The 13259-nt window shown below is 41.3% G+C and overlaps 2 protein-coding genes across 2 annotated transcripts; both read left to right on the forward strand.

Moving 5' to 3' along the window:
- The first annotated feature begins 536 nt into the window (after positions 1-536).
- Positions 537-3001, forward strand: LOC129091974 (ubiquitin-conjugating enzyme E2 2-like). The gene is made up of 7 exons (XM_054599697.1): positions 537-722; positions 1188-1251; positions 1388-1419; positions 1983-2060; positions 2246-2351; positions 2458-2551; positions 2639-3001. The coding sequence occupies exons 1-7, from the start codon at positions 699-701 to the stop codon at positions 2682-2684; spliced, it is 444 nt and encodes a 147-aa protein (XP_054455672.1). The 5' UTR covers positions 537-698; the 3' UTR covers positions 2685-3001.
- Positions 3002-8722: 5721 nt separating this feature from the next.
- LOC129091975 (ubiquitin-conjugating enzyme E2-17 kDa-like) lies at positions 8723-11443 on the forward strand. The gene is made up of 7 exons (XM_054599698.1): positions 8723-8816; positions 9278-9341; positions 9478-9509; positions 10063-10140; positions 10323-10428; positions 11038-11131; positions 11225-11443. Exons 1-7 carry the CDS (start codon positions 8793-8795, stop codon positions 11268-11270), a joined length of 444 nt encoding a protein of 147 aa, XP_054455673.1. The 5' UTR covers positions 8723-8792; the 3' UTR covers positions 11271-11443.
- Positions 11444-13259: the final 1816 nt, after the last annotated feature.

A 13259-nucleotide genomic window follows, 5' to 3' on the forward strand; every position in this document is an offset into this window, starting at 1 on the left:
TACTGTTGAGCATTTGTTTGTTTTCCACATAATTTGTTCCTTCATAGTTTGGATGTCTGCAAATATTAATCTACAATGTAAAAAAAAATAAAAATAAAGTTTTAAAAACCATTGAATGAGAAGGTGTGTCCAAACTTTTGACTGGTACTGTATATATATATATATATATATATATATATATATATATATATATATATATATATATCTGCAGTACCAGTCAAAAGTACTGTTGAGCATTTGTTTGTTAACCATATTATTCCATATGTGTTCCTTCATAGTTTGGATGTCTTCAATGTTAATCTACAATGTAGAAAAAAATAAAAATAAAAATAAAGAAAAACCATTTAATGAGAAGGTGTGTCCAAACTTTTGACAGGTACTGTATAATAGAGTTTTTATTTTTTATTGTTGTTTGTTTTCTTTACTAAGTAGCAATTGGGACTACAAACTAAATTTCGTCATACAGTGACACATAACAACCTTGTGACCTGCGTGTCACGGTGAACCCGGATGAAAACTCGAACTCCCACAATGCACCGCTCCATTCTTCATCATCGAACAAAAACGCGGAAACAAAAGAAATAACCAGTTTTGTCAAAACAAATAAGACCGGTAAGGCATAAAAGTGAGCGTAGCTGTAGCTGACAGCTGTCAAAGGTAACACCGTAGCGTCGCTTAACCTCCCTGTAAGATCTGCCATGGCTCTGAAGAGAATAAAGAAGGTAAGTTTCTTATTTATTTTAATGCACAGGAAAAGGTCGGGGCGATGCGGGGAAACGAGGCTATGACGCTAGCCAGCCAACCAGCCACTGCTAGCTTGATAGCATCTTTCTTTGCTAACCTAACGTAACACAGGTTAATGAATTCACTAGACAGCTTTTTACTGCCATCATATGCATGTCACCAACGAGGACTCTTCTTCCTAAAACCCAGTTAGCTGACATTAAGTTAAGTAGTTACACTGAAGTGAGCTACCTTCCAGCTAACTACGAGCTAAAGTTGGCCTAGCACACAAGCAGTGTCAACGCCCTGTGCGTGTGTGTGTCTTTGGCTGCTCTTCAACATGATTTAATCAGCTGTTCGTTGACATTCGTTTACATTTAAAGATTGTTTTGTTTGAAGCAATGCATGGTTCGTTACAGTTAGCTGTCAAACTCTTAACATGTTGTTTTGTTCATTTTCTACAGGAGTTGCAAGACTTGGGAAAAGACCCTCCAGCTTCATGTTCAGCTGGACCTGTAGGGGATGACTGTAAGTGTGACATGGCTAGTTGAGCATTATTGTTGGACTGTAGGGACTGTGTTTTAGTATGACTCATCTGTGGGTATAAAGCCTTGATGTTAAGAAATGTTCACACAGATTGTGTTGTCATCTTTGTCTCTTTTAGTGTTCCACTGGCAAGCGACCATCACGGGACCGGTGAGCTTTTTCTGGATTAGTTTCTACGAGATAATTTTTTTTTAAACCAAGCTTCTTCTGGATCTTTAGACAATGATGTTTTATGTTGACTTTACAGCCCTTTCTTCTCTGTATTGAAAGCACACACTGGCACACTCTATCCCAGTGTTAGTCTCTATAGCCCATGGCATAGCTAAGACAATAGGACAAGGGAAATACCATAATAACACACAGTACCAGTCAAAAGTTTGGACACACCTTCTCATTCAACTACTTTGAAGAATCTAAAATATAAAACATATTCTGGTTTGTTGAGCATGTGTTTGTTTACCACATAATTCCATATGTGTTCCTTCATAGTTTGGATGTCTTCAATATTAATCTACAATGTAGGAAAAAATAAAAATAAAGAAAACAATTGAATGAGAAGGTGTGTCCAAACTTTTTATTGGTACTGTACTTTAAACAAAGAAAATAAGTCTTAACAATTAATCTAAATATATGGTTGCTCTCTCAAAATAAATAGTATTTTATTCCAAACAGTATTAGGCATAATTTAACAATAATTTTCCTCTCCATTTTAGAATGACAGCCCATATCATGGAGGGGTATTCTTCCTCTCTGTCCATTTTCCCACTGACTATCCCTTTAAACCACCAAAGGTAAGAATATTTATCTTAGAGATTCAGTAGCTCAAAACTACACCACTTTGTTATAACAGGCATTTTTCACTATTTGCTGAACTATTTTATAGAACAGACGATTAATCAAAAAATGAATTGTTAAATGCAGCCCCGCTCACGTGATCAAAAGGTAATTTTTTCTATTCATGCTTTGTTTTTTATAGCTTGCCTTTACAACGAAAATTTACCACCCAAACATCAACAGCAATGGTAGCATCTGCCTTGACATCTTGAGGTCGCAGTGGTCGCCTGCTCTTACAGTATCAAAAGGTCAGTATTATCTTCATGCATATGGGTAATTAATTAATAAGTTGGAAGTGGTTTTTAATCTAACTGAAACTTGTATGCATACTAATTTTTGGTCTATTTCTTCCAGTTTTATTATCCATATGCTCCTTGCTATGTGACCCAAATCCAGATGATCCACTAGTCCCAGACATTGCGCACATCTACAAATCAGACCGACCAAGGTAAATACAAAAGCAAAATCATTTGTAATGAGGAAATACTTAAAGCAGTCATTTACTCTTGGAAAAACTCGTTCTACTTCTCTTTAGGTACAACCAAGTAGCCAAAGAATGGACTGAGAGGTATGCGATGTGAGGAACTAACAGCAACAATGACGCATCCCAGAACTCCTCATAATATGACAGTACTGTTTCAACTGCTCATCCACACTGGTTCTAGTTGAGGTGTTTTATTTGCTTGAAGCACTTTCTCTACTCGGACTTTACTTGACTTAACTGTTTTTACTGTTTATCTTATTTTCCCCTTAAATTTGCGTCATTATTATCATTTGTTGTGGTGAGATGGCCTGATTATATTTTTCTTTTAGATTTATATTGTACAAGACATTACTGGATTTATTTTTCATTATTTTGCATTAAAGACATTAATCAATAAGTGAGTTGAAACTTGTTTCTTGGCAATACAAATGAGTAAAGTGAACTTGTGAACCATCTTGTTGCATAAAATGTTTGATTCAGTATACAGTATATCTCTATAACCAACAAATCAGACTGCCCCTAATTCTACTATTCACATGGCCACTAGGTGGTAGCCTTTACTGTTTACTGCCCAAGCCTTTTACATCAGGCAGTTTCTCTACTGGACAACTTAATATTCACATTTATTTCATTTAATTCAGGCCCATTTGCTAAGTGGTTAGTCATGTAGATAGTGTCCATTATAGTCCCAAGCTTTAGCAATGAAATTCTCTATTGAAATTAAACCATCCTTATCATCACCTCTGCTGGTTTCGACACAGTTGCTGTACACTGGTGAGGCTAGTGTACGCACAGTAATTAAGCACCTTATGATCCTATGGATGTGTCTACAATACATTGCAAACATGCTGACATTAATGTAAAGATGGGTATAAACATTTAATTTATGCAGTGCTATGATGTGACTTAATCACATCATCACAATGGAGCTAAAATGGAGAAAGTTAAGAGCTTTAAGTTTCTGGGAATCAGCATCACAAACAACCCAACATGGTCATCACACCTCTCCATTCTGGTGAAGAAAGCTTGAGAACAGCTGTATTTCTTTTGGAAACTAAAGTGGCCGTGTCAAGTTCTTGTCAACTTTTACAGTGGAGCAATAGAAAGCATCCTGACTGCAAACATCACAAACTGGCATGAGTTATGTCACATGAAAGGAGGGCTCTACAACGGGTGATTAAAAGGAATGCCCAGAACAACATTAGCAACAATCTACTGAGCATCAGTGTTATTGGTGAGAAGAGGAGCCTGCGAAGAGTAAAGGGGATATTAAAAGACAAAACCCGGCCCCAGCCACAACCTGTTAATCCTGCTGCCGTCTACAAAGAGATACAGAAGTATCAGCTGGCGAACCTCATGACTTCAGCTTCTTTCCTCCGGCGTAGTTCATCCTCATTGTTGTTTGTTTTCTTTTCTAAGTAGCAAATTGGGACTACAAACTAAATTTCGTTATACAATGACAAATAAAAACCTTGTAACCTGTATGTTAAGGTGAACCCGTCTGAAAACTAAAATCCCCACAATGCACCGCTCCATTCTTCATCATCGAACAAAAGGCTTTGTTCGAACAAAGGGCTTTGTTCGATGATGCGTTTTTGTTCGATGATGAAGAATTTCGCAAGAAATTTTGACTGTGTGGCTGCTACTGCCCGAAGACGTTGCATATATTAACAGTTCTGAGACAGCTGTATCAATGAGGTTAATTTAGGGTTAGTTTGGGGTTCATTTGAAAAAAAAAGTAAGTCCAATCGCATAAATAATATTATCAACAGAGAGAAAAGACTCTGCCAAACGCGTTGATGTAATTTTTATGTTGATATGTTTTGTGTGTGTGTGTGTGTGTGTGTGTGTGGTAGAAGCCAGTCGGTCACAACAGATATGAATTAAAGCAGCGAGCAGCACATTATCAACCTACAGTGCATTCAATTCCGTAAAATCACACGAAACAATCTTAAATGTCAGCCATTTTGTATAGTTCAACCTCTGTCAATCAAATTATCAAGTTCATGAAGGCTGCCTTTCTCACAGAGTTAAATCCCATTAAACAATTTTATATGTCAGCCATTTTGTCCTGCTTAACCAAAGCTATCACCATGCTAGCATCAAAATCCCTACACTGCGTCTCTTCTCCAAGACTTCAGTTGGTTGGTTTTGATTAAATATAATGTGGAGCCATGTTTAAAGCTATGTTTGTATGTGTTGTATGTGTTTAAAATGTGACCATGAGGGTTAGTTTGGGGTTAATAATATTATCAATAGAGAGAAAAGACTGCCCATTGCATTGATATATTTTTTATGTTTGTGGTGTTTGAAATGTGACCACGAGATCACTTGAGAATGAAGAGGTTTCGCTCCTCTCATCTCTGTATAAGATAAGAGAGATAAGATAAGATAAGATAACCCTTTATTAGTCCCGCAGCGGGGAAATTTACAGGATTACAGCAGCAAAGAGGATAGCGCAAAACAAGAGACATAGTAAATAAAACAAATAAAAACAAAGAACAAAATTAGTATTATAAATAAATTAGCAAATGAGCAGTAAAAAACAGAACAGTAGAGAATCCACAGTAAAAACTATATATACAGACAGAGATTATTATAAATGTTGTATTGCACAGTGTATTAGTGTATTAATGTCATTAATGTCATGTGGTCCGCTGGGAGCAGAGCTGGTTGTGCAGCCGGACAGCAGCAGGAAGGAAGGACCTGCGGTACCTCTCCTTCACACACCGGGGGTGAAGCAGCCGGTGGCTGAAGCAGCTGTACAGAGCTGCCAGGGCGTCCCACATGGGGTGGGACATGTTGTTCATCAGGGATGACAGCTTGGCCATCATCCTCCTGTCTCCCACCACCTCCACAGTATCCAGTGGACACCCCAGCACACAGCTGGCTTGAGAGATTCATAGGTCACACGCACACACACTGCGTGCACTCATGCTTCTGTGCATGTGTCACTGGTTGCCATGGTGAGGGAGCACCTGGGTGGACTAATTAAGAGATGAGAGCAGACACTGACCACCTGGCTATCACCTTGGACATAGACATCCCCACCCCCCATGTTAAGCAGAATCGCACCATAACATTCCGGAACATCAAGTCCATCAACCTCCCCTCACTCTCCTCCACCTTGGCTGCCAGGTTGATGACCCTTTCGACCTCGAACGGACCGATGAACTTAGGACCCAGCTTCTTTGATTCTACCCGAAGGGGTAGGTCCCAGGTTGACAGCCACACCTTATCCCCCACTTGATAGATGGGGGCTGGAGTGCGGTGTCGGTTGGCCGCCTTTGAGTAGCGGTCGGCGGACCGAAGCAGGGCTGTTCTGGCTCTCGTCCAGGTCTGTTGGCAACGGCGGATGAAGGTCTGGACCGAAGGGCAGGAAACCTCCTTCTCCAGTGCGGGGAACAAAGGAGGTTGGAAGCTGTACGCGCACTGGAAGGGGGATAGGCCAGTGGCGGAACTGGTCAGGGTGTTATGCGCACACTCCACCCACAACAGCTGTCGGGACCAGGAAGTAGGATTCCGGGAAACCAAGCATCGTAGTGCGGTCTCCATTTCCTGGTTCTTCCGCTCAGTCTGACCATTGGACTGTGGGTGGAACCCAGAGGACAGGCTTATGGTGGCTCCCAGCAACGTACAGAACTCCCTCCAGAATATTGAGGTGAACTGGGTACCCCGGTCAGAGACGACGTCGACCGGGATCCCATGTAGGCGGAAGACATGGAGGGAGATGAGTTCAGCGGTCTCTTTAGCAGAGGGGAGTTTCGGCAGAGGGATGAAGTGGGCCACTTTACTGAACCGATCGACCACCGTCAGGATGGCGGTGTTGCCTTCGGACGTGGGCAACCCGGTGACGAAGTCCAGGGAGATGTGTGACCATGGACGATGGGGTACTGGAAGAGGAAGCAGGAGACCCGCGGGAGCCTGGTGAGAGGGCTTGTGTTGGTTGCAGGTCGGGCAGGCGTTGACAAACTCCCTGGTGTCCTCGGGAAGTGAGGACCACCAGAAGCGCTGTCGCAGGACGTCCTGGGTTCGCTGGATGCCCGGATGGCAGGTAAGTTTGGAGGAGTGAGCCCACTGGAGAACGTCGGACCAAAGAGCTTGAGGAACGAACAGGCGGTTGGAAGGGCAGGCGCTAGGACCGGGTTGACCCTCCATCGCGGCCCTCACTGACTCCTCGACCTCCCAGTTGAGGACCGCAACTTGGCAGGAGTCCGGAAGAATGGAGATAGGACACGGAATCGGCTCCTCCACCTCCTGAAACTGGCGGGAGAGGGCATCGGGCTTGATGTTGCGAGAACCGGGGCGATATGACAGGGTGAAGTGGAACCTCGTGAAAAGAGGGACCACCGGGCCTGTCGGGAGTTCAGTCTTTTGGCGGTGCGGATGTATTCCAGGTTCTTATGGTCCGTCCACACCAAGAATGGAAGTTTGGTCCCCTCTAGCCAGTGGCGCAACTCATTTCTATCCTTCTTCAATGACAAAATCATCACAATACACAACCAGCTGGCTGCCCCCTCCCCCTGCCCTCAACATGACCCTCCCCTACTTCCAAGCCACTCACTCTCATCCTTCAGTTCAATCACTGAAACGGACCTCTCCTCCATAGTCTCCAGCATGAAGACTTCCACCTGTGCCCTTGACCCCCTCCCCTCTTCCTTAGTCAAGGCCTGCCTCCCCTCACTCTCCCCTCTCATCACCAACATCATCAACTCCTCACTGTCCTCTGGTCTCGTACCGCCCCCACTCAAGCTCGCTGCTGTCACCCCTGTACTGAAAAAACCTGGTCTTGACCCCGACATCCCCAACAACTACCGGCCCATCTCCAACCTCCCCTACCTGTCCAAAGTCCTTGAGAGAGCTGTTGCATCACAACTCAAGTCCCACCTCAATCTCCATAATCTCTACGAACCCTTCCAATCCGGCTTCCGTTCAAAACACAGCACATAAACCGCCCTACTGAAAATCACAAATGACATACTTCTCTCTGCTGATTCACCATCCTCATCCTCCTTGACCTCAGCGCCGCCTTCGACACCATCAACCACTCCATCCTCCTCTCACGTCTCCAGCACTCCCTTGGCATAACTGGCACTGCCCTCTCCTGGTTCACCTCATATCTCTCAGACCGACATCAATTCATTGCCATAAACAACTGTAAATCCTCCACCTCCCCAGTCACCCACGGTGTCCCCCAAGGTTCTGTGCTTGGTCCCCTCCTCTTCATCATTTACATCCTTCCCCTTGGACAAATCATCCGTCGTCATGGTCTCCATTTCCACTGCTACGCTGACGACACCCAACTCTACTTCTCCTCCAAGACCATCACCTCAGTCACCCACTCCACTCTCACCACCTGTCTCACTGATATAAAATCATGGATGCAACAGAACTTTCTCAAACTCAACTGCAATAAATCTGAAATACTCATCATCGGCCCTAACTCCCTCACCCGCTCAGCCCTGACCTTCTCTCTCAACATTGATGGCTCCATCGTCACCCCCTCCGCCCAGGCCCGCAACCTCGGAATCATCCTCGACCCCACCCTATGTTGATATGTTTTATGTGTGTGTGTGTGTGTGTGTGGTAGAAGCCAGTCGGTCACAACAGATATGAATTAAAGCAGCGAGCAGCACATTATCAACCTACAGTGCATTCAATTCTGTAAAATCACACGAAACAATCTTAAATGTCAGCCATTTTGTATAGTTCAACCTCTGTCAATCAAATTATCAAGTTCATGAAGGCCGCCTTTCTCACAGAGTTAAATCCCATTAAACAATTTTATATGTCAGCCATTTTGTCCTGCTTAACCAAAGCTATCACCATGCTAGCATCAAAATCCTTACACTGCGTCTCTTCTCCAAGACTTCAGTTGGTTGGTTTTAATTAAATATAATGTGGAGCCATGTTTAAAGCTATGTTTGTATGTGTTGTATGTGTTTAAAATGTGACAGCCTTGTTGCTACACAGCCACACAGAATAACCAATTTCTCAAAACAAGTAAGACCTGAGGCATAAAGTGTCTAACCGGTCATTATGCCTAACAGGTCATACCGGACAAACTGGTTATTTACACAACCACACAGAATAACCAGTTTGTCAAAACAAATAAGACCAGTTAGGCATAAAGTGAGCGTAGCTGTAGCTGACAGCTGTCAAAGGTAACACCATAGCGTCGCTTAACCTCCCTGTAAGATCTGCCATGGCTCTGAAGAGAATAAAGAAGGTAAGTTTCTTATTTATTTTAATGCACAGGAAAAGGTCGGGGCGATGCGGGGAAACGAGGCTATGACGCTAGCCAGCCAACCAGCCACCGCTTGATAGCATCTTTCTTTGTTAACCTAACGTAACACAGGTTAATGAATTCACTAGACAGCTTTTTACTGCCATCATATGCATGTCACCAACGAGGACTCTTCTTCCTAAAACCCAGTTAGCTGACATTAAGTTAAGTAGTTACACTGAAGTGAGCTACCTTCCAGCTAACTACGAGTTAAAGTTGGCCTAGCACACAAGCAGTGTCAACGCCCTGTGCGTGTGTGTGTCTTTGGCTGCTCTTCAACATGATTTAATCAGCTGTTCGTTGACATTCGTTTACATTTAAAGATTGTTTTGTTTGAAGCAATGCATGGTTCATTACAGTTACCTGTCAAACTCTTAACATGTTGTTTTGTTCATTTTCTACAGGAGTTGCAAGACTTGGGGAAAGACCCTCCAGCTTCATGTTCAGCTGGACCTGTAGGGGATGACTGTAAGTGTGACATGGCTAGTTGAGCATTATTGTTGGACTGTAGGGACTGTGTTTCAGTATGACTCATCTGTGGGTATAAAGCCTTGATGCTAACAAATGTTCACACAGATTGTGTTGTCATCTTTGTCTCTTTTAGTGTTCCACTGGCAAGCGACCATCATGGGACCGGTGAGCTTTTTCTGGATTAGTTTCTACGAGATTTTTTAAACCAAGCTTCTTCTGGATCTTTAGACAGTGGTGTTTTATGTTGACTTTACAGCCCTTTCTTTTCTGTATTGAAAGCACACACTGGCACACTCTATCCCAGTGTTAGTCTCTATAGCCCATGGCATAGCTAAGACAATAGGACAAGGGAAATACCATAATAACATACAGTACCAGTCAAAAGTTTGGACACACCTTCTCATTCAACTACTTTGAAGAATCTAAAATATAAAACATATTCTGGTTTGTTGAGCGTTTGTTTACCACATAATTCCATATGTGTTCCTTCATAGTTTGAATGTCTTCAATATTAATCTACAATGTAGGAAAAAATAAAAATAAAGAAAACAATTGAATGAGAAGGTGTGTCCAAACTTTTGACTGGTACTGTACTTTAAACAAAGAAAATAAGTCTTAACAAATAATCTAAATATATGGTTGCTCTCTCAAAAAAAATAGTATTTTATTCCAAACAGTATTAGGCATAATTTAACAATAATTTTCCTCTCCATTTTAGAATGACAGCCCATATCATGGAGGGATATTCTTCCTCTCTTACCATTTTCCCACTGACTATCCCTTTAAACCACCAAAGGTAAGAATCTATCTTAGAGATTCAGTAGCTCAAAACTACACCACTTTGTTATAACAGGCATTTTTCACTATTTGCTGAACTATTTTATAGAACAGACGATTAATCAAAAAATTATTGATAAATGCAGCCCCGCTCATGTGATCAAAGGGTAATTTTTTCTATTCATGCTTTGTTTTTTATAGCTTTCCTTTACAACGAAAATTTACCACCCAAACATCAACAGCAATGGTAGCATCTGCCTTGACATCTTGAGGTCGCAGTGGTCGCCTGCTCTTACAGTATCAAAAGGTCAGTATTATCTTCATTTTGCCTGTACAGTAGGGTGAAGTACATTACAAGAGCACTGTGTAGAATCTGGTTTGTACCTAAGATTTACTTAGAAGTCACAAAGATTTTAATTTTAGATATTTTACATGCTTGAAGGGTAAATTAGGATGTTTGGGCAGAATGTAATCTGGCGAGGGAACGCAATAGATGGGTTTGTTGAATTCCGTCAAAAATAACAAGGCAGTGAAGCCTCTTTGGAGAAACAATTATTGATTCCCAGCCTCTATGAACACAGGTAACGGGAGTTTCAGGGCTAATTATCTCAAAATGAACCTCTGAACCTTAGCTTTTGTCCCTATGAAACAATGAAAATATCAAAATTTACATTTTGTGCTGTATAATTTCATTAGCAACAGGGGGATGTTCAAATATCTGTGATCAAAGTAATAGTTAAACATACACTTTTTTCAAGAAACAAAATTTATGATATTTTGATATGAAGATGGATGAAATCAAAGCTTGTCCATTTGTATTTAAATTGGCATATGGGTAATTAATTAATAAGTTGGAAGTGGTTTTTAATCTAACTGAAACTTGTATGCATACTAATTTTTGGTCTATTTCTTCCAGTTTTATTATCCATATGCTCCTTGCTATGTGACCCAAATCCAGATGATCCACTAGTCCCAGACATTGCGCACATCTACAAATCAGACCGACCAAGGTAAATACAAAAGCAAAATCATTTGTAATGAGGAAATACTTAAAGCAGTCAATTCTCTATGAAAAACTCGTCCTGCTTCTCATTTCTCTTTAGGTACAACGAATTAGCCAAAGAATGGACTCGGAAGTATGCGATGTGAGGAACTAACAGCAACAATGACGCATCCCAGAACTCCTCATAATGTGACAGTACTGCTTCAACTGCTCATCCACACTGGTTCTAGTTGAGGTGTTTTATTAGCTTGAAGCACTTTCTCTACTCGGACTTTACTTGACTTAACTGTTTTTACTGTTTATCTTATTTTCCCCTTAAATTTGCATCATTATTATGATTTGTTGTGGTGAGATGGCCTGATTATATTTTTCTTTTAGATTTATATTGTACAAGACATTACTGGATTTATTTTGCATTATTTTGCATTAAAGACATTAATCAATAAGTGAGTTGAAACTTCTTTCTTGGCAATACACATGAGTAAAGTGAACTTGTGAACCATCTTGTTGCATAAAATGTTTGATTCAGTATACAGTATATCTCTATAACCAACAAATCAGACTGCCCCTAATTCTACTATTCACATGGCCACTAGGTGGTAGCCTTTACTGTTTACTGCCCAAGCCTTTTACATCAGGCAGTTTCTCTACTGGACAACTTAATATTCACATTTAATTAATTTAATTCAGGCCTATTTGCTAAGCGGTTAGTCATGTAGATAGTGTCCATTATAGTCCCAAGCTTTAGCAATGAAATTGTCTATTGAAATTAAACCATCCTTATCATCACCTCTACTGGTTTCGACACAGTTGCTGTACACTGGTGACCATGAGGGTTAGTTTGGGGTTAATAATAATATTATCAATAGAGAGAAAAGACTGCCCATTGCATTGATAAATTTTTTTTGTGGTGTTTGAAATGTGACCACAAGATCACTTGAGAATGAAGAGCTATCGCTCCTCTCATCTCTGTATGAGAGATTCATAGGTCACACGCACACACACTGCGTGCGCTCATGCTTCATTGCATGTGTCACTGGTTGCCATGGTGAGGGAGCACCTGGGTGGACTTATTAAGAGATGAGAGCAGACACTGATTTTGAACAAAACTAGCTGTCAAACTCTTACCTACAATCGTAAAACCATGATTCCAATGGACAAGATATTGATATCTTCCGAAAGATAAGACTCTGACGAGCACAGATATGTACTTTTCATGTTTGTTTGTTTTTTTAAATGTGAGCTTCAGAGCAGATTAGAAATCTGGTACTATCTGCTTTCTTTGAGAAATTGTCGTCAGAATTAACATTGAGTCTAATGGAGCAGTTGGTTGGAGTTCATGTTGCTTTCAGGCACATGGAGTCAAATGTGTACGTCTGTTGGATTCCATAGACCCATGTCTACGACCGCCACAACATTTCCTACTTTTTTGCCACAAAATGGTTTATGAAGAGTGAAAATTGTGGAGATAGGAGCAAGTTGTTTGGGAAAATTACAGAAGATTTTCCATCTCATCTGCACTCTGGCGATGACATCACCCACTCTAAGTCTGAACATTCCATTCCAATACACACCCATTATAAAATCTGAAAAATGCTTAAATTTTCCTGAAACTTAAACTCTGATGTCATGAAATCTGTGCTAGCTATCAAAATGCCCATTTGGCCCAAATTAGTCCAGAGTTCTGTTAACGTTTTAAACCTCGAATATTTTTTTTGTGTTGAAGTATGACGAGTCAGTCTGGGCCTAAGTTTGAGTGTTTTAATGCTCTCTCCACACCCAAAACGCATTCATCTCTATGGGGAGATTTCTCACCGTTTTGCTCGGTTCCCGTGGTAACCGCTGGGCGAATCTCTGAGAAAGATCATAGCACATGATTCCCGACCAGGCCGCACATTTTGATGTATTTTGACGGGTGTGCTTGTAACGCTGCGGGACAAGTTACACGCCAAACTTTTGTACGGAAGATGGAGAATAAGAAGAAGAAGCCTGCAGGATTATATACTATGAGCTGTTGCACAAGGCTTTACAGCCTTGTTGCTACACAGCCACACAGAATAACCAATTTGTCAAAACAAGTAAGACCAGTTAGGTATAAAGTGAGCGTAGCTGTAGCTGACAGCTGCCAAAGGTAA

This window comes from Anoplopoma fimbria, chromosome 6, assembly GCF_027596085.1.
Source record: "Anoplopoma fimbria isolate UVic2021 breed Golden Eagle Sablefish chromosome 6, Afim_UVic_2022, whole genome shotgun sequence".
Classification (NCBI taxonomy): Eukaryota; Metazoa; Chordata; class Actinopteri; order Perciformes; family Anoplopomatidae; genus Anoplopoma; species Anoplopoma fimbria.

What these genes read in the sequence shown, in the direction of transcription:
- LOC129091974 (XM_054599697.1), top strand. Translation starts at nt 699, where the DNA reads ATGGCTCTGAAGAGAATAAAGAAG. An exon ending in ATCCCTTTAAACCACCAAAG is followed by an intron (nt 2,061 to 2,245) that starts GTAAGAATATTT and finishes TGTTTTTTATAG; the next exon opens with CTTGCCTTTACAACGAAAAT. An exon ending in TGCTCTTACAGTATCAAAAG is followed by an intron (nt 2,352 to 2,457) that starts GTCAGTATTATC and finishes TATTTCTTCCAG; the next exon opens with TTTTATTATCCATATGCTCC.
- LOC129091975 (XM_054599698.1), top strand. Translation starts at nt 8,793, where the DNA reads ATGGCTCTGAAGAGAATAAAGAAG. An exon ending in ATCCCTTTAAACCACCAAAG is followed by an intron (nt 10,141 to 10,322) that starts GTAAGAATCTAT and finishes TGTTTTTTATAG; the next exon opens with CTTTCCTTTACAACGAAAAT. An exon ending in TACAAATCAGACCGACCAAG is followed by an intron (nt 11,132 to 11,224) that starts GTAAATACAAAA and finishes ATTTCTCTTTAG; the next exon opens with GTACAACGAATTAGCCAAAG.